Source organism: Equus quagga, chromosome 4, assembly GCF_021613505.1.
Source record: "Equus quagga isolate Etosha38 chromosome 4, UCLA_HA_Equagga_1.0, whole genome shotgun sequence".
Taxonomy (NCBI): domain Eukaryota; kingdom Metazoa; phylum Chordata; class Mammalia; order Perissodactyla; family Equidae; genus Equus; species Equus quagga.
Window position 1 is genome coordinate 22,057,800 of NC_060270.1, and position 27,054 is coordinate 22,084,853.

At 35.8% G+C, this 27,054-nt stretch overlaps 1 protein-coding gene across 1 annotated transcript in view; it reads left to right on the top strand.

The window, feature by feature from the left end:
* The window catches only part of STXBP5L (syntaxin binding protein 5L), a 352,935-nt gene that overhangs the window by 215,847 nt on the left and 110,034 nt on the right, over nt 1-27,054 (top strand). The window contains exon 17 of the mRNA XM_046659436.1: nt 16,465-16,590. Coding sequence (XP_046515392.1) covers nt 16,465-16,590 — 126 coding nt within the window. The remainder of the gene's footprint in view (nt 1-16,464; nt 16,591-27,054) is intronic.

Sequence of the window (27,054 nt, forward strand, 5' to 3'; positions counted from 1 at the left end):
GAATTATGAATGTTCTTAATGACATCTAGAATGGTGAATCCTTTCCAGAAGGTTTTCAGTTTACTCTCCCCAGATCCGTCACAGGAATCGCTACCTATGGCAACTATAGCCTTCTGAAATGTGTTTCTTAAATAATAACACTTGAAAGCCAAAATAACTCCCTGATCAATGGGCTGCAGAATGGATGTTATGTTAGCAGACATGAAAACAAAATTAATCTCATTGTACATCTTCATCAGAGCTCTTGGGTAACCAGGTGCATTGTCAATGAGCAGTAATATATATTTTTTTTTATTAATGTTATGATAGATTACAACCTTGTGAGATTTCAGTTGTACATTTTTGTTAGTCATGTTGTGGGTACACCACTTCCCCCTTTGTGCCCTCCCCCCACCCCCCCTTTTCCCTGGTAACCACCGATCAGATCTCCTTATCAATATACTAACTTCCACCTATGAGTGGAGTCGTATAGAGTTCGTCTTTCTCTGACTGGCTTATTTCGCTTAAAATAATACCCTCGAGGTCCATCCACGTTGCTGTGAATGGGCCAATTTTGTCTTTTTTTATGGCTGAGTAGTATTCCATTGTGTATATATACCACATCTTTATCCAATCATCAGTTTCTGGGCATGTAGGTTGGTTCCACTTCTTGGCTATTGTAAATAATGCTGCGATGAACATAGGGGTGCAACGGACTCTTGACATTTCTGATTTCAGGTTCTTAGGATAGATACCCAGTAATGGGATGGCTGGGTCATAGGGTATTTCTATTTTTAACTGTTTGAGAAATCTCCATACTGTTTTCCATAGTGGCTGTACCAGTTTGCATGCCCACCAACAGTGTATGAGGGTTCCTCTTTCTCCACAACCTCTCCAACATTTGTCACTCTTGGTTTTGGATGGTTTTGCCAATCTAACAGGTGTAAGGTGATATCTTAGTGTAGTTTTGATTTGCATTTCCCTGATGATTAGTGATGATGAACATCTTTTCATGTGTCTATTGGCCATATTCATATCTTCTTTTGAGAAATGTCTGTTCATGTCCTCTGCCCATTTTTTGATCGGGTTGTTTGTTTTTTTTGTTGTTAAGCAGTGTGAGTTCTTTGTATATTATGGAGATTAACCCTTTGTCAGATAAGTGGCTTGTAAATATTTTTTCCCAATAGTGAGCTGTTTTTTTGTTTCAATCCTGTTTTCCCTTGCCTTGAAGAAGCTCTTTAGTCTGATGAAGTCCCATTTGTTTATTCTTTCTATTGTTTCCCTCAACTGAGGAGTTATAGTGTCCGAAAAGATTCTTTTGAAACTGATGTCAAAGAGTGTACTGCCTATATTCTCTTCCAGAAGACTTATTGTTTCAGGCCTAATCTTTAGGTCTTTGATCCATTTTGAATTTATTTTGGTGTGTGGTGAAAAAGAATGGTCAATTTTCAATCTTTTGCATGTGGCTGTCCAGTTTTCCCAGCACCATTTGTTGAAGAGACTTTCTTTTCTCCATTGTAGGCCCTCTGCTCCTTTGTCGAAGATTAGCTGTCCATAGATGTGTGGTTTTATCTCTGGGCTTTCAATTCTGTTCCATTGATCTGTGGACCTGTTTTTGTACCAGCACCATGCTGTTTTGATCACTGTAGCTTTGTAGTATGTTTTGAAATCGGGGATTGTGATTCCGCCGGCTTTGTTTTTCTTGCTCAGGATTGCTTTAGCAATTCACGGTCTTTTGTTGCCCCATATGAATTTTAGGATTCTTTGTTCAATTTCTGTGAAGAATGTTCTTGGGATTCTGATTGGGATAGCATTGAATCTGTATATTGCTTTAGGTAGTATGGACATTTTAACTATGTTTATTCTTCCAATCCATGTGCATGGAATGTCTTTCCATCTCTTTATGTCGTCATCAGTTTCTTTCAAGAAAGTCTTGTAGTTTTCATTGTATAGATCCTTCACTTCCTTGGTTAAGTTTATCCCAAGGTATTTTATTCTTTTCGTTGCGATTGTGAATGGGATTGAGTTCTTGAGTTCTTTTTCTGTTAGTTCATTGTTAGTGTATAGAAATGCTACTGATTTATGTATGTTGATTTTATACCCTGCTACTTTGCTGTAGTTGTTGATTATTTCTAATAGTTTTTCTATGGATTCTTTGGGGTTTTCTATATATAAGATCATGTCATCTGCAAACAGCGAGAGTTTTACTTCTTTGTTAGCTGTTTGGATTCCTTTTATTTCTTTTTCCTGCCGAATTGCTCTGGCCAACACCTCCAGTACTATGTTGAATAGGAGTGGTGAAAGTGGGCACTCTTGTCTTGTTCCTGTCCTCAGAGGGATGGCTTTCAATTTTTGTCCATTGAGTATGATGTTGGCTGTGGGTCTGTCATATGTGGCCTTTACTATGTTGAGGTACTTTCCTTCTATACCCATTTTATTGAGGGTTTTTTTGTCATAAATGGGTTTTGGATCTTGTCCAATGCTTTCTCTGCATCTATTGAGATGATCATATGGTTTTTGTTTTTCATTTTGTTGATGTAGTGTATCACGTTGATTGACTTGTGGATGTTGAACCATCCCTGTGTCCCTGGTATAAATCCCACTTGATCATGGTGTATAATCTTTTTGATGTATTGCTGTATTTGGTTTGCCAAAATTTTGTTGAGGATTTTTGCATCTATGCTCATCAGTGATATCGGCCTGTAGTTCTCCTTCTTTGTGTTGTCCTTGTCAGGTTTGGGGATCAGAGTGATGTTGGCTTCATAGAATGTGTTAGGGAGTACTCCATCTTTCTCAATTTTCTGGAACAGTTTGAGAAGAATAGGTATTAAGTCTTTGAATGTTTGGTAGAATTCTCCAGAGAAGCCGTTTGGTCCTGGACTCTTATTTTTGGGGAGGTTTTTGATTACCGTTTCTATTTCCTTACTTGTGATTGGCCTATTCAGATTCTCCATTTCTTACTGATTCAGTTTAGGGAGATTGTAGGAGTCTAGGAATTTGTCCATTTCTTCCAGGTTGTTCAATTTGTTGGCATATAGTTTTTCATAGTATTCTCTTATGATCCCTTGTATTTCATTGGTATCTGTTGTGATTTCTCCTCTCTCATTCCTAATTTTATTTATTTGCGATTTCTCTCTTCTTTTCTTGGTGAGTCTGGCTAAAGGTTTGTCGATTTTGTTAATTTTTTCGAAGAACCAACTCTTTGTTTCATTGATCCTTTCTATTGTCTTTTTTCTTTCAATATCGTTTATTTCTGCTCTTATTTTTATTATTTCCCTCCTTCTACTGACTCTGGGCTTTGTTCTTCTTTTTCTAGTTCTGTTAGGTGTCGTTTGAGGTTGCTTATGTGAGCTTTTTCTTGTTTAGTGAGGTGAGCCTGTATTGCGATGAATTTCCCTCTTAGAACTGCTTTTGCTGCATCCCAAATGATTTGGTATGTCATGTTCTCATTTTCATTTGTCTCCAGATAATATTTGATTTCTTCTTTAATTTCTTCAATGATCCATTGTTTGTTCAGAAACATGTTGTTTAGTCTCCACATTTTTGCACCCTTCTCTGCTTTTTTCTTGTAGTTGATTTCTAGTTTAATAGCATTATGATCAGAAAAGATTCTTGATATTATTTCAACTCTCTTGTATTTATTGATGTTTGCTTTGTTTCCCAAAATACGGTCAATCCTTGAGAATGTTCCATGTGCACTTGAGAAGAATGTGTAACCTGCTGTTTTTGGATGAAGTGTTCTATATATATCTATTAAGTCCATCTGGTCTAATTTTTCATTTAATTCTATCATTTCCTTGTTGATTTTCTGTCTGGACGTTCTGTCCATTGGTGTTAATGGTGTGTTGAGGTCCCCTACTATTATTGTATTGTTGTTGATGTCTTCTTTTAGTTCTATTAAGAGTTGCTTTACAAATTTTGGTGCTCCTGTGTTGGGTGCGTATATATTTATAAGTGTTATGTCTTCTTGGTGGAGAGTCCCTTTTATCATTATATACTGTCCCTCTTTGTCTTTGTTTATCTGTTTTGCTTTGAAGTCTACCTTGTCTGATATTAGTATAGCGACACCTGCTTTCTTTTGTTCATTATTAGCTTGGAGTATTGTTCTCCATCCCTTCACTCTGAGTCTGTGTTTGGCTTTGGGGCTGAGGTGTGTTTCCTGGAGGCAGCATATTGTTGGGTCTTGTTCTTTGATCCATCCTGCCACTCTGTGTCTTTTGATTGGGGAGTTCAATCCATTTACATTTAGAGTGATTATTGAGATGTGGGGGCCTACCACTACCATTTTATGTCTTGTTTTCCGGTTTTCTTCAATTTCCTTTGTTTCTCGTCCCATGGTTTAATCTGTTCTGATGAAGAGCTGCTACTCTTTGTTGTTGTCCTTCTACTTATCTCCTCTGCTCTTGGTTTTGTAGCCCCTTTCCTTTTTTTGATTTTTCAGGAATGAGGGTTTTCCTGAGGATTTCCTGAAGAGGAGGTTTTGTGGCAATGAACTCCCTTAACTTTTGTTTATCTGGGAAAGTTTTTTTTCTCCATCGTATTTGAAGGATATTTTCGCTGGGTAGAGAATTCTCGGCTGTAGATTTTTGTCCTTCAGATTTTTGAATATATCATTCCACTCTCTTCTAGCCTGTAAAGTTTCTGCTGAGAAATCTGCTGATAGCCTGATGGGGGTTCCTTTGTAGGTTAGTTTCTTTTGCCTGGCTGTCCTTAATATTTTTTCCTTGTCGTTGACTTTTGCTAGCTTCACTACTATATGCCGTGGAGTTGGTCTTCTTGCATTGATAAAGTTTGGAGATCTATTGGCTTCTGTCACCTGAAGATCCATCTCTCTCACCAGATTTGGGAAGTTCTCAGCCATTATTTCTTTGAATAGGCTTTCTGCCCCTTTCTCCTTCTCTTCTCCCTCTGGTATACCTATAATCCTTACATTGCATCTCCTAATTGTGTCTGATAATTCTCGGAGAGTTTCTTCATTTCTTTTTAGTCTTACTTCTCTCTCCTCCTCTGCCTGCAGCATTTCTATATTGCCATCTTCCAAATTGCTAATTCTTTCCTCCATATTATCGGCCCTACTGTTCAGTGCATCTAGATTTTTCTTAATCTCCTCTATTGTGTTCTTCATTTCCAGTATTTCTGTTTGGTTCTTCTTTATTTTATCAAACTCTTTTGTGACATAGCTCCTGAACTCGTTGAGTTGTCTATCTGAATTCTCTCTTAATTCATTGAGTATTTTAATGATGGCTGTTTTGAAGTCATCATCATTTAGGTTATATATCTCATTTTCTTTGGGATTGTTTTCTGTGTATTTGTTATTTTCCTTCTGTTCTGGAGATTTAATGTATTTTTTCATATCGCTTGATGTTGTTGATTTGTGCCTCTGCATAGAGATAGAGTTTAGTTGCTCCTTCCACTTGTTTCTGCCCCTGTGGTGGGGGAGCAGCTGTTTATACTGCACCAACCAGGAACTCTATCCGCAGTTGCTAACCAGGCCTGGGCCCCTCCTTGTAGTCACAGTGGTCCTTTGGATTCCCTCTTCTGCCGTGGGGGCCGTCACGGGGGGGATTCAGGCTGCTGGTGCCTACTGTTGCAGCCCACCTAGACGTGCTCCCTCCTTGGGGTCTGCAATGGTGTTATGGTCTTTTCCAGCGGCCAGGGGTAGGATCACTTATATTTGCCACTCCGTCACTGTCGGAACCCACAAAATCTCACTTGTCCACTATGGGTCACAGCAGAGCTATTGGCATCTTCTACAGTCTGTGGTTAGCTCACCTAGTTAAGCTACTTTTGTCCCAGGGTCTTCCAGCCTTGTGGCTGCCAGTTGGGTGCTCTCTACTAGTGCTGTGCAGAGGCTTTCCCTGAGGCTGCTGTGAGCCTGTAGGATTTCCCCCTAGGCTATGGAGCTGGGTCGCTGGAACTCCACCCAGCCCCAGTCCTGTTCCCCAGGAACTTGGGGAGCCCTTTGCCCTGTCTGGAGGATAGCTGGAGATCCCAATTTCAGTGGTAGCTGGTCAGCTGCTGCCCTGCCTGATATTCTCCTCTCCGGGACCCTCCCGGTGTTGTGGATGCTGGGCATGGCCCCTCCGCTAATAGCAGAACAGAGAGTTTTGTCTGCTCCCTAGGCAGAACTCTGGAGCTTCCCCTCCGGGCTACAGGGCCAGCCTCTGGAGCTCCCACCAGCCCCAGTCCTCTCCGAGATCTCCGGCAATCCCTTACCCCACGGGGCGGGCAACAGCAACCGGAGGTCACCTCGCCCTCTGGGACTCTCTCCGGGACTTTCCCGGAGTTGTGAACGCTGGGAGTAGCCCCTCCGCTAATGGCAGACAGAGAGTTTTGTCTGCTGCCCGGGCGGAATGAGCAGTAATATTTTGAAAGGAATCTTTTTTTCTGATCAGTATGTCTCAACAGTGAGCTTAATATATTCAGTAAACCATGTTGTAAACAGATGTGCTATCATCCAGGCTTTGTTGTTCCATTATCAGAGCACAGGCAGAATTATGCTTTAGCATAATTCTTAAGGGCCCTGTGATTTTCAGAATGGTAAATGAGCACTGGATTCAACTTAAAGTCACTAGCTGATTTAGCCCCTAACAAGAGAGTCAGTCTGTCCTTTGAAGCTTTGAAGCCAGGCATTGACTTCTCCTCTCTAGCTATGAAAGTCTTAGACGGCATCTTCCAATATAAGGCTGTTTGTCTACATGGAAAAAATTATTGTTTAGTGTAACCACCCTTCATTAATTATCTTAGCCAGATCTTCTGGATAACTTGCTGTAGCTTCTATGTCAGCACTTCCTGCCTCACTTTGCACTTTTATGTTATGGAGATGGCTTCTTTTCTTAAACCTCATGAACCAGTCTCTGCTAGCTTCAAATATTTCTTCTGCAACTTTGTCACCTCTGTCAGCCTTCATGGAATTGATGAGAGTCAGGGCCTTGCTCTGGATTAGGCTTCAGCTTAAGGGAACATTGTGGCTGGTTTGATCTTCTATCCAGACCACTGAAACTTTCTGCTTAACATCAATAAGGCTGTTTCATGTTCTTATCAGTCATGTGTTCACTGGAGTGGCAATTTTAATTTCTTTGAAGAACTTTTACTTTGCCTTCACAACGTAGCTAACTGTTTGGTGCAAGAGGCCTAGCTTTCGGCCTATCTTAACTTTTGACGTGCCTTCCTCACTGAGCTTAATCATTTCTAGCTTTTGATTTAAAGTGAGAGACCTGAGACTCTTCCTTTCACTGGAACACTTAGAAGCCATTGTAGTATTATTAAATGGCCTAATTTCAATATTGTTGTGTCTCAGGGAATAGGGAGGCCTGAGGAGAGGGAGGGAGATGTGAGAATTGCTGGTCGGTGGTGTAGTCAGAACACACACAACGTTTATTAAGTTCACCATCTTATATGGACACAACTTGTGGTGCCCCAAAACAATTACAATGGTACAAGCAAAGATCACAGATCTCCATAATAAATATCATAATAATGAAGAACTTTGAAATATTTTGAGAATTACCAAAATGTGACACAAAGACACAAAGTGAGAAAATGCTGTTAGAAAAATGGTGCCAATAGACTTGCTCAACACAGGGTTGCCACAAACCTTCAATTTGCCAAAAATGCAGTATCTGTGAAGAGCACTAAAGCAAAGTACAATAAAACAACGTATGCCTGTATCTGAATCTGCTACTCAAGGAACTTTAGAAAACTAGTTTTTTCATTTCTTATGAAAACACTTATAGAAAATTTAAAGATAAGATTTCAGGAGCAAAATTAGTTTACCATACAATTAGCAGTTGCTATACTTTTATAGTCATTGATTTTTCCCCAAAAAATTTCTTATGAAGTAAGAAAGGGAAATGTAAGCAGAAATGACTGGTAGGAAAATCTACGAAGAGGAAACATCATCATAAAATTTTAGCAAATGGAAAACTTTTGTAATGTTATAATTTTACATAATTTTCCCTTCATATCACTTTACTTCATGTAATTGATTCCTGTTAAAATGAAAACAAGAAAGAGAACAAGAAGTTCAACAAAGCTCAAGAAATCACGGTAGATTGATTTGTTTATTAACTAAGAAGACCCGTTATTAAAGTGTGAGTCCTCTAATGACATAAACATTTTTCTACAAAATTTTAAAAATTTAAAAGAAAGGAATAAGAGAGAAGGGCCAGTGAAATAAACATCTGCCCATTCTTATCAATATGTGCATTTGTGCAATTATTTGATTTTTTTTTTTTTTGCTGTTGTTCTTCCTAGTGTATAAAATGAATGGTCATCATATGCCTCATTAAGAGGGTGAGATTTAAACAAAAAAATAAATGAGGGAGTTAGCTGAAGCATATCTGGTGGAAAAGTGTTCCAGGCAGAAGGAACAGCTAGAGCAAAAGATTTGAAGTGCCTCACATATAAGGAGGTCAGTGTAGCCAGAACAAAGGGAGAAAGGTGAGGGTAACAGGGAGGATAGTAGGAGATAAAGTCAAAGAGATAATAGAGGGCCAATTATAGGCCATTGTAAGGACCTTGGCTTTTAATCATAATTAAATGAGGAGTCATTATAGGGTTTTGAATAAAGAAGTGACATGATCAGACTTAAATTTTATTTTATTTATCTTTTATTGTTATTTTATTGTGGTAACATTGGTTTATAGCATTATATAAATTTCAGGTGTACATCATTAAATTTCAATTCCTGTGTGGATTACATCATGTTTACCACCCAAAGACTAATTACAATCCATTACCACACACAAGTGCCTAATCACTCCTTTCCCCCTCCCCTCTCCCCACTTCCCCTCTGGTAACCACCAGTCCAATCTCTATCTCTATGTGATTGTCATTGTTTTTATCTTCTACTTATGAATGAGATGATACGGTATTTGGCTTTTTCCCTCTGACTTATTTCAGTTAGCATAAGACCCTCAAGATCCATCCATGTTGTCGCAAATGGCTGGATTTCATCATTTCTTATAGCTAAGTAGTCCATTGTGTATATATACCACATCTTCTCTATCCATTTGTTTTTTGATGGGCACCTAGGTTGCTTCCAAGTCTTGGCTATTGTGAATAATGCTGCAGTGAACATAGGGGTGCATGTATCTTTATGCATTCATGTTTTCATGTTCTTTGGATAAATAACCAAGAGTGGAATAACTGGATTATGGTAGTTCTATTCTTAATTTTTTGAGGAATCTCCATACTGTTTTCCACAGTGGCTGCACCAGTTTGCACTCCAGTGAGAGTTCCCTTCTCTCCACATCCTCTCCAACACTTGTTTCCTGTCTTGTTAATTATAGACATTCTGACAGGAGTGAAGTCATATCTCATTGTAGTTTTGATTTGCATTTCCCTGATAGTTAATGATGTTGAACATCTTTTCATATGCTGTTGGCCATCTATATATATTCTTTGGAGAAATGTCTGTTCGGATCTTTTGCCCATTTTTTAATTGGGTTGTTAGTTTTTTTGTTGTTGAAATGTTTGAGTTCTTTATATACTTTGGATATTAACCCCTTATCAGATATATGGTTTGCAAATATATTCTCCCAATTGTTAGGTTTTTTCATTTTGTTGATGGTTTCCTTTGCTGTGCAGAAGGTTTTTAGTTTGATGTAGTCCCATTTGTTTATTTTTTCTATTGTGTCCATTGCCCAGTCAGACATGGCACTTGAAAATTATACTGCTAAGACTGATGTCAAAGAGCATACTGCCTATGTTTTCTTCTAGAAGTTTAATGGCTCCAGGTCTTACATTCAAGTCTTTAATCCATTTTGAGTTAATTTTGTGTATGATGTAAGACAGTGGTCTAGTTTCATTCTTTTGCACGTAGCTGTCCAGTTTTCCCAGCATCATTTATTGAAGAGACTCCTTTCTCTTGTATGTTCGAGGCTCCTTTGTCAAAAACTGGCTGTCCATAGATGTATGGGTTTATTTCTGGGCTTTCAATTCTGTTCCATTGATCTGTGCGTGTGTTTTTGTGCCAGTATCATGCTGTTTTGGTTACTATACCTTTGTAGTATATTCTGAACTCCAGCTTTGTTCTTTTTCCTGAGGGTTCCCATGGCTATTCAGGGTCTTTTGTTGTTCCATATAAATTTTAGGATTCTTTGTTATATTTCTGTGAAAAATGTTGTTGGAACTTTGATAGGGATTGCATTGAATCTGTAGATTGCTTTAGGAAGTATGGGCATTTTAATTATGTTAATTCTTCCAATCCAAGATCATGGAATATCTTTACATTTCTTTGTGTCTTCTTCAATTTCTTTCAACAATGTTTTATAGTTTTCAGTGTAGAGATCTTTTACCCCTTTGGTTAATTTTATTCCTAGATATTTCATTCTTTTTGTTGCAGTTGTAAATGGGATTTTATTCTTAATTTCTCTTTCTACTACTTCATTGTTAGTGTGTAGAAACACAACTGATTTTTTATGTTGATTTTGTATCCTGCAACTTTATCATATTCATTTATTATTTCTAAAAGTTTTTTTGTGGATTCTTTTGGGTTTTCAATATATAAAATCATGTCATCTGGAAGTAGTGACGGTTTCAGTTCTTCCTTTCCAATTTGGACCCCTTTTATTTCTTTTTCTTGCCAGGTTGCTATGCCTAGGACTTCCAATACTGTGTTAAAGGAGTGGTGAAAGTGGGCATCTTTGTCTGGTTCCTGTTCTTAGAGGGATAGCTTTCAGTTTTTCTCCTTGAGAATGATATTAGCTCTGGGTTTTTCATATCTGGCCTTTATTATGTGGAGGTACTTTCCTTCTATACCCATTTTACTCAGAGTTTTTGTCATAAATGGATGCTGTATCTTGTCAAATGCTTTCTCTGCATCTATTGAGATGATCATGTGATTTTTATTCTTCACTTTGTTAATGTGGTGTATCCTGTTGATTGATTTGCAGATGTTGAACTGTCCCTGCATCCCTGAAATAAATCCCACTTTCTCATGGTGTATGATCTTTTTAATGTGTTGTTGTATTTGATTTGCTAGTATTTTGTTGAGAATTTTTGTATCAATGTTCATCAGTGATATTGGACTGTAATTTTTCTTTTTTTGTGTTGTCCTTGTCTGGTTTTGCTATCAGGATAATGTTGGCTTCAAAGAATGAGTTAGGAAGCTTCCCCTCCTCTTCAATTTTTTGGAAGAGTTTGAGAAGGATAGATATTGTCTTCTTTTAAACGTTTGGTAGAGTTCACCAGGGCAGCCATCTGGTCCTGGGCTTTTATTTTTTGGAGGTTTTTGATGAATGTTTCAATCTCCTTGCTGGTGATTGGTTTATTCAAACCCTCTATTTCTTCTTGATTCAGTTTTGGAAGGATGTATGATTTTAAGAGTTTATGCTTTTCTTCTAGATTATCCAATTTGTTGGCATATAGCTTTTCATAGTATTCTCTTATAATCTTTTGCATTTCTGAGGTGTCTGTGTAATTTCTCCTCTTTCATTTCTGATTTTATTTATTTGACCCTTCTCTCTTTTTTCCCTGGTGAGTCTAGCTAAAAGTTTGTCACTTTTATTTATCTTTTCAAAGAACCAGCTCTTAGTTTCATTGATTTTTTTCTATTTCTTTTTAATCGCTATTTCATGTATTTCTGCTCTAATTTTTATTATTTCCTTTTACTGAGTTGGGGCTTTGTTTGCTCTTTTTCCAGTTCCTTTAGGTGCACTGTTAGAGTATTTATTTGTGATTTTTCTTGTTTGTTGAGGTAGGCCTGTATTGCCATAAACTGCCATCTTAGAACCACTTTTGCTGTATCCCATAAATTTTGGCATGTCGTATTTTCATTTTCATTTGTCTCCAGGTATTTTTTGATTTCTCCTTTGATATCTTCTTTGACCCAATCGTTGTTCAGTAGCATTTTGTTTAATCTCCACATATTTGTGGCTTTTCTGACTTTCTTCTTGTACTTTATTCATAGTTTCATACCTTTGTGGTCATACCTTTGGTATTATTTCAGTCCTCTTGAATTTATTGAGACTTGATTTGTGGCCTAATATGTGATCAATCCTGGAGAATTTTCCATGTGCATTTGAAAAAAATGTGTATTCTGTGGTTTTTGGATGGAATATTCTGTGTGTGTGTCTACACATATACTAAGTCTGTCTGGTCTAATGCATCATTTAAGGCCAATGGTTCCTTATTGATCTTCTATTTGGATGATGTATCCATTGGTGTAAGTGGAGTGTTAAAGTCCCCTACAATTATTGTTTTACAATTTCTCCATTTATGTCTCTTAATAATTGCTTTATATATTAGGAGCTCCTATCTTGGGTGCATAGATATTTACAAGTGTTATATCCTCTTGTTGGATTGTTCCCTTTGTCGTTATGTAGTGCCCTTCTTTGTCTCTTGTTATAGTTATTGTATTAAATCCTATTTTGTCTGGTATAAGTATTGCTACCCCAGCTTTCTTTTCATTGCCATGTGCATGGAGTATCTTTTTCCATCCCTTCACTTTTAATTTGTGAATGTCTTTAGGTCTGAAGTGTGTCTCTTGTAGGCAGCATATATATGGGTCTTGTTTTTTTATCCAGTCGGCCACCCTATGCCTTTTGATTGGAGCATTTATCCCATTGACATTTAAAGTAGCTATTGATAAGTATGTACTTATTGCCATTTTGTTACTTTTTTTCTGCATGTTTTAGCAGTTCTTCTCTGTTCCTTTCTCTTTCTCTTGCTCTCTTCCCTTGTGGTTTGATGGCTTTCTTCAGTATTATGTTTGGGTTCCTTTCTCTTAATTTTTTGTGTATTTATTATAGGTTTCTGTGAGGTTCATATGTAATAACCTAGGTAATAGCTATCTATATTAAGTTGATAGTCTCTTTAGTTTGACCTCTTTCTAAAAGCTCTACTCTTTTACTCCCCTCCTCCCACATTTTAAGTTTTTGATATCATATTTAACCTCTTGTGTGTGTGTGTGTGTGTATCCATTACCCTCTTATCATGGAAATAGGTAATTTTAGTACTTTTGTCTTTTGACCTTCATGTTATCTTCATTGATGGTTGATCTGCTACCTTTACTGTATTTTGCCCTTACTAGTGATTTTATTGCCTTTTGTTTTTTCTGATAACTTTCTTATTCCTATTTGTGGTCTTCTCTTTCCCAGTTAAATAAGTCCCTTTATCATTTCTTGTAAAACTGGTTTCTTGGTGATAAACTCCTTTAATTTTTGATTGTCTGGGAAACTCTTTATCTCTCCTTCCTTCAGAATGAGAGTGTTCTTGGTTGTAGGTTTTTTCCTTTTAGCACTTTGAATATATTGTGCCACTCTCTTCTAGCCTGTAAGGTTTCTGCTGAGACTTCAGCTTATAGCCTTATGGTGTTTCCTTTTCTGTAACTTGTTTCGTTTCTCTTGCAGCTTTTAGGATTCTCTCTTTATTTTTAATTCTTGACATTTTAATTATAATGTGTATTGTGTATTGGCCTTTTTGGGTTTTTTTTGTTTTGTGCTCTCTCTGCTTCCTATACCTGGATGTCTCTTTCCTTCCTTAGGTGAGCAATGTTTTGAGCTATTATTTCTTCAGATAGATTTTCTGCCCCTTTGTCTCTCTCTTCTCCTTCTGGGACACCTATAATATGAATGTTAGTGTTCTTGATGTTGTCCAAGAGGTCCCTTAGACTATTTTCATCCTTTTTAATTCTTTTGTCTTTTTTGTGTTCAACTTGGGTGATTTCCTCTAGTCTTTTGTCCAGCTTGCTGATTTGTTCTTCTGTATCATCTATTCTGGTATTGAGTCTCTCTAGTGAATTTTTCATTTCCAATATTGTATTCTTCATTTCTGATTTGTTCTTGGTATTTTCCAGTTCTTTGTAGAAGTTCCCATTGAGTTTATCCATTCTTCTCCTAAGATCAGTGAGCATCTTTATGACTATTAGTTTGAGTGCTTTGTCAGGTAGATTATTTCTATTTCATTTATTTCTTTTTCTGGTGTTTTGTCCTCTTCCCTTACTTGGAATGTATTCCTTTGCCTCCTCATTTTGCTTCTTTGTGCTTCTATCTATGTATTAGGTGAGTCAGCTGTGTCTCCTGATCTTGAGGAGGTGGCCTTATGTAAGAGATGCCTTATGAGCCTGAGCAGTGTGCTTCTCTCTCATCACCACTTCCAAATGTTCGAGGAGTGTCCCCTATGTGGGCTTGTGTGTCCTTGTGTTGTGGCAGGGTTGCTCTTGCTGCATGTGCCCAGGGAAGCTAGGATCTCCCTAGACTGGCTGGTCGTAATGCTCAGCTGTGTGTGGCTGCTATGGATTCTTCAGTCACTTTATTGGGCATGGGTAGCCTCAGCACAGTTGGCTGCAAGGTCTAATAGCACATTCCTGTTGCAGTTTTTCAGTTAAGTGAGTAGGCCCCCAGTGTGGCTGGTTGCTAGGCTCAGGGGCTTACAATTTCTGTAGGCGTTTCTCCTGAAAGACTCTTGTCATCTCTTTCAGGATTGCAGCTGAGTCTGGCTCACCCCAGGCATGGGAGCACTCATTTGTTTCAGGTTTTAGAAGGTGGGGCCGATATGCTATGTGGCTGTTGGAGAAACACAAGTCTTCTGCAGCTGCCATGCCCCATCATCCACAGGGCCACACACACCTTCAACACAGTCCTGCCCCATGTGCACATCCTGACTCCCTGAAGTGTACACAGTAGCCCCCCTGCAGAGGCCCCACACATTCCACCAACACCCCACACATTCCACCTGCTCCTTGCACACCCCTCAGAGGCAGACCCATTCACTCGGCTGCAAAGGATCCAGGCACCCAGCCTATGCAGGCCCACAAGTTGCCCAAGGGCTTGCTGTTGGGTGGGACCAGTTCCTAGGGTGGGCTGCCTGCCTGGCTGAGCTGGATTAAATTGCTGCTCTAGTGTGTGGGGCAGACCCTGGGCTAAAAGGCGAGGGGAAGAACTCCAATGGTGTCTGCCAGTGTTGTGTCAGCACACCTATACTAGGTCACAATAATGGCTGCCATGAATGTCTCAGTCCCTGGAGAGTCTCACATCTCATTGAGATGCACTCAGAGACTATCAGGTGAGTCTCTTTTCACCAAAAGACTGTGCACCTTTCTTTCTGGTGATTTTAGGTTGCTTTCCAAAATGATTAAATCTATGCATAGGTCCTTTAAGAGCTGGCTTTTTCCCCTTATGTCTGATAGCTTTTCTGGGGTGTTCCCCTTGCAGTTAAGAGCCAGCAAAGCCAGATATTATGACACTCGTCTTGGTTGTGCTGAGTCCAGACAAAGCCTATAGTGGTAAAGCTCCCCTGTTCAGGTCCCCCACTCCTCCAGGGAAGGCCATGTGCCTTAGGATTGCTTCTGGCTGGCCATGAAGTGCTGTGGCTTGCAGAGGTGGATTTTTTTTCACTCCAGAAAGGAATTTATCCCTCTTCCACTGCAGTCAGGACTGTCCCTTTTTGTGGGAGTTCTTTTTATCCAGTTTTCAGTTCGCTCTCAGGGGTATTTGTTCCCAGAATAGTTGTAAATTCATTGTGTCCATGGGAGGAGGTGAGTTCAGAGTCCACCTATTTCCTCTTGACACCTCTTTCTCAAATTATAAATTGATTACTTTGGTGTCTATGTGTAAAATGGATTTTAGGGTGGAAGGGAAAGGTAGAAGCCAGGAGACCAGTAAGGAGGCTATTGCACCTAAATAGAGATGATATTAAAATCTGGCAGATTCATCAAATAATAATACAGGATGCCCATTTAAATTTGAATTTCAGATAAGCAATAAAGTTTTTTAGTATTAGTATATCCCAAATATTGCATAGGACACACTTATAGTAAAAAAAAAAAAACAAAAAAAAAAAACCAAGTTCTTACTGTTTATTTGAAATTCAGACTTAAGTGGATATCCTGTATTTTTACTTGTCAACTTCAATTAGGTTTGTAGCAGTAGAGAAGTAAAAAAAAGGTCAGATTTTGGATATATTTTGAAGGTAGCACCAACAGAATTTGATAATTGATTGGATGTGAGGTATGAGAGAAGGATATTAGTCAAGGATGATGTTAAGGTTTTTTAACTGAATAACTGAAAAGAAAGGAGTTGCTATCAAATGAAATAGAGAAGCCTACAGGTGGAGCAAATTTAGAAGAAAAGAGAAGGAATTCAGATTTTGGATATGTTGAACTCTTAAGTTGGGTGGTAGATTAATGGTCATTCTTTCTGTTGTTACACATTATAACTTACGTATATGTAACAAATATTATGTAAGAAAAATAATTAAGTAATAAAAATAATTATAAATACTATTCTCAAAAGAAAAATGTGATAGGGACAGCTGGATTTGTGGACCTGACTGACTAAAAGCTCCTTAAAAAGAAAACTAAGCAATCAAAAGTGGCTTGATGTATTTTGAGAAAACTAGAAGACACTGTTCACCTGCATACTGCCCTCAAAACCTGATGTATATATTTCTGTAAGAAGATTCTATGTAGCTTCTGAAGAGGAGCGTGAGCATACTTATTTAAACTGTATGTGATAGAACTACGTTTTCTTTTTGTTCTAGTGTTAAGACACGACCAGTGCGGATGCCTCCAGGGTATCAAGCAGAACTTGTTATTCAGTTGGTGTGGGTGGATGGTGAACCTCCCCAACAGATTACTAGTCTTGCTGTAAGCTCAGCATATGGAATGTAAGTAGCTAAGCATTCTTTTCTAATTTGTTTTATTTATTTAATATGTTTGATATATTTAAATGCTTCTTGAAGTCCTAAAAGTGGAAAGAATCCCTTATCTGGATTTTTATTAGATTGAAAATGGTTTAAGAAAATCAATGATTTCAGGATAAACTGTGGTTATTTCTTCTTCCTTGATGTCAAACTTGTGATAGTATTCCCATTTTTAATGTTGTTAGGGTGTTATTACACTTATTTTGTTTGTTTTTATATTTTCTATCTTTTTTCCTTCTTGTGTTTCATTTTGGATACTTCTTATCTTTTAGAATTCACTAATTCTCTCTTCAACTGTATCTAATCTGATGCTAGATCTATCCATGGAATTCAATTTCAGTTATTTTCAGTTCTAGACCTTACATTTGTTTTTTTCTTAAAGCTTCCTGTTATCTTCCTAAATTATCACTCTTGTCTTTTATTTCCTTGAAAATGTTGAATATAGTCATTTTAAATATATGTTTGAGAACTCTATATCTCTTATTAGTTTATTATTTGTCTTGGTTTTTGGTCACATTATATTGTTTTCATGTAATCTAGGTTTGCTTTTTGGTTTTGTTTCTTTTTTTTGTAGTTGAACATTATATACCATCATGTATATAGTCACATGTCACTTAATGATGGGGATACGTTCTGAGAAATGTGTCCTTAAATAATTTCGTCATTGTGCAAACATCATAGAGTGTACTTACACAAACCTAGATGGTATAGCCTACTACACACCTAGGCTATATGGTACTAATCTCATGGGACCACCATTGTACATGCAGCTCATCATTGACTGAAACATTGTTATACAGTGCATGACTGTATAAATGTTATAGAGATAATTTGAGGTTATACATGATGTTTGTCATCCTCCAAAAAGTATGTACATTTCCTCTGACAGGTTGAGAAGCTAAGAGGTAGAAGAAGGTTCAGAACAACATAATCCAATCAGATATCCTATCTTTGAAATTTGGATTGTATTTCCTTTAAAAGCTAATTTAATTCTAATTAATTCTTATTCCTAGGTTGTAGCCCTCCATAGAAGTTGTGTCAAATTGTACTCCTACCAGCAATTTAGAAGAATGCCTGATTCCCCACAACCTTTCTAACAATAGTGTATAACCAAACTTTTAATCCTGTCATTTTGTTAAGTGGAAGAAAGTTATTATAATATTGATAGACTTTTCTCACATCTTAAGTGAAACTGAACATCTTTTCCTGAACTGTGACATATCTGTTTATATTCTTTGTCCATTTTTCTGTAGTTGTTGGTCTTTCTCTTATAGTTTTGTGAAAACTGTTTACATAGTAGGGCAGTTAGCTTTCTCTGTGATGTAACTTGTAAATATTTTCCCTGCTTTTCTGTGCTTTGTGACTATTTAGGATTTTTTTCCATGCGTAAATTTTTTAAAAATTAAGTAATTCTATTTTTTCTTCTTCTAGATCTGAATTTTGTGTCATACTTAGAAAAGCCTTCCTCAATTCAAGATAATAAAAAATTATCATATTCTCTTCCGATATATTGTTTCTATAATATATTTAAGTCTTTAATCTATCTGGGATTTATTTAGGTATAGGGTATGAAACAGGGATTAAACTATATTTCTTTCCTGATGACTAAGAGTTGTGCCAATACCACTTCCTGAATACTTTATCTTTTTCCTCTAAATTTGGAATTATCTTTGATCAAATGGTACATTTTCTAAATATGTTTGACTCTATTTCTATAATTCCCAGTCTGCTCCTAAGCTAAGTCTGGTGAGCTCTAAAAGAACTCTTTGAAGCCATCTGACAGGGGGACTATCTGAAAAATAAAATATCTTGTGTTCTTGGAGTTTTGTGGGGGCGATGTAGAAGATGTCTGTGAACACAGATCTTAGGAGCTTGCTTTTTTTTTTAAAATTGGGGTTACGATAGTTTACAACCTTGTGAAATTTCAATTGTACATTATTATTTGTCAGTCATATTATAGGTACACCACTTCACCCTTTGTGCCCACCCACCACCCCCTCCTCTCCTCTGGTAACCACTAATCTGTTCTCTTTGTCCATGTGAGGAGCTTGCTTCTTGACTGAAAAATTCTTTGATAAAAAAGCTGACAGGAAGGGAGGAGAGGAAGGGAGTGTGAGACAGCTGATAAACCTGTTATTTGATACGGCAGGAATATACTGTCCTACAGCCCCACTAGTTACCATGGAAAATGACTGAGCTCAAGCCATTTTCAGGGTTCCTTATGTAAGAGATTGACCTATAAAGGCAAATGGATGTCTAATTAAGAGGCCATGAAAGTATATCGCCAGATTCAGGAGCTGAAGTTTGTTAGAATAAGTCAGTTAAAGAGCATATTTCCCATGTAAAGTAACTGTGGGAGTAACAATCCCTATAGAACCTCTGAAGAACCTACACTTGTCTGAGAAAGACAGCTTGGACAACTGCTTCATAGATATATTCAACTGCCAAAAAACTCCAGCTCAAGTGGTTACCCATATAAATTCCACCAAAGTTTTAAGAAATAAGTAATACCAGTATTACACAAAATTTTTCTGAGAATTTTAAAGGAAAAGATCACATTAATCTCATTTTATGAGGCAAACATAACTTGATGCTAAAACTTAAAAAGGCCATTACAGAAGGTGAAAATTATAAGTTTATATCATGCATGAACAAAGATATAAAAATTCCAACCAAAATATAAATAAATATAGCAATAAAAATATTACATATTATAAACAAGTTTGGTTTACAACAAGAATGCAACATTTAACATTTAAAATGAACCAGTGTAATTCATCACATTAACAGGATAGAGTAGAAAAGCATATGATTAAGCCATGAAATGTGAAAAGCAAGAACATTAGATTAAATTCAATATGTATTCATGATTTAAAAATAAACAATTAACTAATTTAAACAAGAAGGAAATTTCCTTAATCTAATACACAGCAGCAAATATCATTCATACTTTATAGTAAAATGTTGAAAACTTTACCTCTAAATTAAAAACAAGATAAGAATGGCTGCTATCACCACTTCTATTCACGTTGTACCAGAGAACCTAGCCAGGGCAATATAGAAAGGAAAATAAATCAAAGTTACATGAATTAGAAAAGAAGGAAATTGAAAAAAATTATGATTGTGTATGTAGAGCATCTAAATAGTTAGATAAATTATTTGAATTAGTAATTGAGTTTAACAGAATTGCTGGATATGAAGTCAATGTTAAAATATGTTTCCATATACTTAAAAAATAATTAGAAACTAAAATTGTATAAAAATAAAGATTCCATTTACAATAAAATAAAAATAGTAAAAGATCTAGGAATGCATCTAATAGAAGATGTTCACAACCTCTACACAGAAAACTATAAAACTTAAGATAAAGAACCTAAATGATGGAATGGAAAATTCAATAATAGTATAAAGATGTCAGTTTTTCCCAAATTGATCTGTAGATATACCACAATACCAATAAAAATTTCAGTAGATTTTTTTACTTGAAGTTTAAAGCTGGTTCTAAAATTTATAGAGAAATGCAAAGGGCCACAACTAGCTAAGACAGTATTGAAGAAAAGCTTTGCTCTACTAGAAGACAAGACTTATTAAATAAAGCTATTTAGTCATGACAGTGTTTTCATTGGCACAGAATAGATAGACAAATAGACCAATGGACAGAATAAAGAACCCAGAAATAGATCCAGGCATATATAACTAAACCATTTCTACAGATCAATGGGGGAAATGACTGGTTCCCACCGCAGCCCCCCCCGATAAATAATACAAAGTCAATTGAAAGATTATATAAAAAATTGGATCTGACTCTTCTCTCCCACTATACACAGATTCTAGAAGATATTAGAGGAGAATATCTTCATAACACTTGGGTTAAAGAAATATTTCTTCAACATTACTCAAAAAGTATTAACCATAAGGAAACGTTAAGAACCTGGAAAAAAGGTACCATTAGGAAAGTGAAATGGCAGGACAAGGAAGAGATATTTGGATTAACTGCATCTGACAATGGGCTTATATCCAGAGTATAAAGAGTTTCATGAAGCACCAATAAGAAAAAGACAAACAACTTAGTAGAAAAAAATGCAGAAGAAATTTGAACAAATGTCAGAAAAGAGGTTATCTAAATGAAAAATATTTTTTCATGTATATATGAAAAGATATACAACCCCATTAGTAATGTTGGTAGTTTTTGCAAAGATATTTAGTAGCAGGAACTCTCACACACTACTGCTGAGGGTAAATTGATGACTTGACTTTATAAAATTTTTAGCTTTATTTACTCCATTTTAGCATACATATATATGCATTCCCTACAACCCAAAAGTTTCATATCTAGATATATACCCAACAAAATGGAAGCACATGTGCACCAAAAGACAGTAGCATTATTTGCAATGGCACTATTATATTTATCATAGTTCCAAACTACAAATAATTAAATGTCCATCAGAGTAGACGGAATAAATTATAGTATATTAGTCCAATTGAATTCTATAGCAATGAAAATAAATGAACTACATTTATATGCAACAATATATAAGAAAGAAGACAAACATCTATCAAAAACATGCAAAACTGATTTTTGATATAGGAAGTTATGTTTTGCGGGGAGGAGAGAGGAGTAATAATTGGGAGGACATGAGGCAGTTGCTGATAATGTTTTATTTCTTGACCTAATTTTAATTACGTGGGGTTGTTCACATCACAGTAATTCATTGAAGTGTACAATTATGTACACTTCTATTTATATATGTTATACCTGAATAAAAGTGTAAAGTATAAGAAAATTTTTTCCATTAAGTTTATTTTTAGAAATTTATCCCATAAATATACTCAGTATTTAAGTGCAAAGTAACTTATGAAGGATAATCATTATTGTATTGTTAGCAAAAGACTAGAAGCAACCTAATTGTCTATCAACAAAATTCTAGGTAAATAAATTAGAGTACACACAAATATGAGTTTACATAGGATAATTACCAAAATATATAGTAAAATTTTAAAAATCAAGATTTAGGCTATTACTTACACTGTGCAACATTTGTTTATCTTTGATATGCTGTAATTATCCAGAATACATTTTTTAAATTCCTACACATTGATAAGAAAAAAATAACCCAGTCAAAAAATAAACAAAGCATATAAACAGGCAGTTCACAGAGGAAGAAAAACAAATGGCCAATAAACTTGCAAATATTCTTAGCTTCACTAGTAACAAGGAAAAAATGAAAGAATACCAATTTTTACCTATTATATGGGCAAATTTTCTTTTTAAAGATTTTACTTTTTTCCTTTTTCTCCCCAAAGCCCCCTGGTACATAGTTGTGTATTCTTCATTGTGGGTTCTTCTAGTTGTGGCATGTGGGACGCCGCCTCAGCGTGGTCTGATGAGCAGTGCCATGTCCGCGCCCAGGATTCGAACCAACGAAACACTGGGCCGCCTGCAGCGGAGCGCGTGAACTTAACCACTCGGCCACGGGGCCAGCCCCTATATGGGCAAATTTTTAAGGATTGCGAATATTTTCTGTTAACCATAGTGTGAGGAAAGGGATCCTCTTATATTCATATATTTTATCTTTTAAAATAAAACTAAGCATATCTTTTGACCCTGAAATTCTAATCTTAGTGAAGCTTTTACAATTTCTGGAGACTCTCACTTATGCACAATGTTTGTAGAAGGATATTCCTTGCATCATTATATGTAATAGCAAAATATTTGCAACATATGTAAATGTCCATAAATAGGAAGATACTTTTCTAGAAAACATATTATTTTTGTCATAGAATACAATGCAATAAAGAATACAAACAAGGAAATATCTCTTAGACATATTTTAGTGAAAACAAGAAAGTTATAGAACAAATATTTGCTTGTTAAAACATAGATAAAGGGCAAGAAGGATATAAACAAAACTGTTAATGGCAGTAATCTCTGAAAAGGGGATTGGCATATAGTGGGTTGATTAAAGCGGACTTTTATATTTATTGTTTGAAGTTTTTAAATTAAGAATATTTTCAAGTGTAATTTTTTAAAACTTAAAAAAATAAACAAGAAGAAAACTTGGTGCCATGTCTCTGAAAAATACCTTCCTTAGGAGTTTAGCTGTGTGAGTTGGTGAGAATCATTAGATACCAGAAATAGTTAGAAAAGCTTGAACCTTTGAGAATAATCACTCCCTAGAATGCAGGGGGCGAAATTCCTGCCCTCATTCAATTTATATTCTAGTCAGGGTATGTATTAATGAAGGTATATAGTATACTCTGACTTGAAAGTCATTAAGAAGAGTAAAATTAGAAATTGATAGAATGCAGCAAGGTAACTGGGAGAACAAAGTTCATGGAAAAAAGAGGTTGAGAAATTAAAGTCATTGAAGGAATGTAATGAGAAAATTAAATGTGATTATTTCACGTTTATTCCAAAGATCAAAGGAATGATATTGAGTCAGCTCTATTATTATCAGCTCTTCTTCCCATAATTTCCAGAGGATACAGAACCATAGAGCTTTGATGGTTAGGCTTCGCGGAGAGCTCTGTTGTTCTTTTTTTTTTTTTTAACTAAAATAATCTGTAGAGTTGAAAAGCGTAAATGCTAGAGTCAGATTCTTTGGGATTCAAATCCTAATTCTTCTTTCTAGCTGCTGGATCTTAGAAATGTTACTTAAACTTTCCTGTGCTCAGTTTCCTTATCTGCAAAATGAGGATAAAATGTTAAAAGGACTAAGTGTATTAACAAATGTAAAATGTATCTTTTAGACTCAGAGCAGGATACACATGACATATTCAAAATAGAATAATTTGAGGAGTTTTAAGAAATGGATTATTTATCTAGGATGTAGAGAAACAACATGAGACAGTGTTGTATCCCAGGGCTAGAAAGAACGGTGCTTTATTACTATCTATCAAAGAATAACTTGAAGACAGTTAATTATTACCATGTTGTTTAGTTGAATACAGAGTAAACCAATAATAGATGATTTTATCTAACAAATATGAAAACAGAATTTATATATGAGAAAAGGAAAAAGCAGAAAAAGAAAAACCACAGACACTTTCTAAATAATAAACTTTGTGTTTTCCTCTCACTGGGTAAGATTCTAATAAGTTAGCAGCTAGCAAAGATCAGGGTATTTGCTCTTAGGCAGCTGTATGAATCATCAACTAAAACAGTTTTAGTTATTTATGGCTTCTCCAGAAGACATTAGCTGTTTAATTTGTGACATGTGTAAAAGACATTTTCTGTATTCTGTTTGTCATCATTTAGGAATACTCCCATCTGGGTTATGCCAAGTCTGTACCATTTTTTTGTTAGAATTTCTCAATTCTATCCTTTTGGTCAAACTCAGCCCCAAGCTGAGACCATGAGAGCCTCAGACTCTTTGTGAAGCAGATTGTTAGTTGAATAGTCCCCAGAACAATGGCTCTGCAGCAACATTTAAGTACCTGATATTAGACATCAAAGAAGGAGAAAAACAAAAACAATTACAATTATTATACAAAATATTTGTAAATCACTCGCTGTCCAATATCCTAGTTGGCCTAAGTCTAACCAGGAGAAGTCCCAAGGATCAGTGTAATCAAGTTTAGTTAACTGAGTAGTCCTATTTTTCCGTTGATTATTGATTGTTCTACTCTTGAAGAATGTATCAAGCAGCAACTAAGTCAGAAACTGCAGGTTTTGAGGTTTTCCCTCTTACAAGCTAGTTAATTAGCCTGCCACATTTTTGTGTGTATATTTATTGACAGAAAACAGCCTCTGGGTCAGAGGCAAAGATAGTTTATTATTGACAGCAGAAACAGCAGCTAGAGCAACATCATGCATCAATTCCCAGAGCCTCAGTACCAGCAGGGTAACATGGTGAGGGACAGATGGTACCTGCATATGCAGTGGTATTACAAAAGAAGAACTCCAAATTTTAAAAACTCAGGTCTGCTGGTGACCTGTGCATCCTCCCATCTGGGGAGAGAGACCTTATCTTTACTCTGGAATGTAAGCACATCTTCTCTGGGGAAGTGAAGGAGAGCTCTTTATCTTTCCTACCCTGAATTGTCTCCAGGGAGGGAGCTGCCTCTGAGCTTTACTATCCTTGGATGTTTCCTTATACAAACACTCTTAACTTGACTGTAAATACCTTCACTAAAAGGACCCAGACCATGGAGAATGGTCTACCAATAGCAATACAATGTGGAACCTATTGTACATTATTATTTAGGAATACTTTAGCCAATTTGTTTGTACTAATCTGTGAGACCCTTAAAACCTGAATTGTTTTAGTTGCCATTTGAGTCTACGATCAGAGATAAATTGCAGATTTCTCATTTTTGTTTAGGAACTTTTTGCTAGAATAGATTCTTTAAGAACCTTTGAAATCTAGTTACTTGTATTTTGGGGGGTATATTACCACATTGAGTTTTTATAAAATGTGAGTAACTGAGAGTTTTTCTCTGAACTTGGAAAGATAATATAACAAATTTAAGAGTTGGAAATTGATCTATTTCACTGTGTGTTTCTTAAGAACAAAGGCATGCTTTTATATCATAAGCACAGTACATTTATTAAAATCAAAAAATTCTACTTTGATTCAATACTGTTGTTGACTCCACAGAACATATTCAGTTTCTACATTTGTCCAAATAATGTCATTTATATTGGTTTTTCCCAGAACAGAATCAAATCCAGCATCTTACATTGCTTTCACTTTTTATTTCTTAATCTCCTTTAATCCGGGACAGTTCTTTAGCATTTATTTGGGTTTTTTGACCTTGATATTTTTCAAGAGTACAGACTAGTTATTTTGTTTAATGTACCTCAGTTTTAATTTGTCTGATATTTTCTCATGATTAGAATAAAATTAAGCATTTTAGCAGGTATACCACAGAAGTAAGATGGTGTCTTTCTCAGTTTATGATGTCGAAAGGTACAGGATGATGGTTTATCCTAACATTCATGGTGCTAGTTTTGATTGCTTGGTTAAGGTGATGTCCACTAGATTTCTCCACTATAAAGTTATTATTTCCCTTTGTAAATAGTAATTAATTTATGGAGAAAGATGTGAAATTATGTAAACATCTTCAAAGTTTCACCCATTAGTTTTACCATCCATTGGTGATTTTCTAACTCCATTATTCTCCCTATGTTTATTAATTAGTGTTTTACTAGTTAGCATAACTTTCTATCCTATATAAATATTTATTTACTTATTTGCATCAGTATGGAATTATGGATTTCTATTTTATTCAATGAGTTAAGATTTTGTTACTATCATTTGTTGTGATGCTCAAATTACCCCAGATTTGACCACATGGAACCCCATCAAGATGGCTTCTGTGTCCTTTTGATAGTTCACATCATGTTTTTTAGCAGTTTCTTATTTTCTGGTACTACATGATGTTCCAGGCTTATCTTATAGATTTCTTACCCTAGCCCTGGAATCAACTTTTCTGCAAGGAACTCTGGAGAATTCCAGAGAATGATATTGGAGAAAGTTATTTAGAAACCAGTATCTGGCATATATATATGGTTATATATATATACACACACACACACACATATATATATATATGTATATATATAAACACACACTCAAATACTGTATATATGTATATATATTTATAAATATATATTTATATGTGTATATATATTTTTATGTATGTGTGTGTGCCAAATATTGGTTTCTAAATAATATTCTCCAATATATGTAAATATATATATATATGTCTGTGCATGAATGAGTATCCAATACATTTATTACTTGGAAGCTTACCAGTATATGAATACATCACAGTTTGTATATCTGTTCTCCCTTCAATGCACATTGGATTATTTCCCTTTGGAGGCTATTATAAATAAAGCTTCTCTGAACATTCTTGTACACATTTTTGGGGACATGTACTTTCATTTCTATTGATAAATACCTAGGAGTGGAATTTCACGGTAATAGAATATATTTAATTTTTATAAGAAACATCAAAAAATTTTCAAAGATTATGCAGTTTACATTCTAACCAGCAATATGTCAACATTCAGTTATTCCACATCCTCACTGATAAATTTAGTGTTGTAAGTCTTCTTAATCTTAGCCTTCCCAAAGGGTCTCAAGTGGTATCTTACTGTGCTTTTATTTTGCCTTTTCTAATGACTAATGATGTTGAGCACTTTTTTCATGTCTGATGATCATTTGTATGTCTTCCCTTATGGAGTGTATGTTCAAATCTTTTACCCAATTGTTTTTCTTTTTATTATTGAATGTAGAAGTTTTTAAAAATAAATTCTGTATTCAAGTCCCTTTGTTAAGTATATGTATTGCTAATATTTTCTACCAATCTGTGGCTTACCCATCCATTTTTAACGGTGCCTTTTTTTTGAGAAGATTTTAATTTTGAAGTAGCTTAAGTTATCAATTTTTTTCTTTTATGTTTATCTCTTATTGT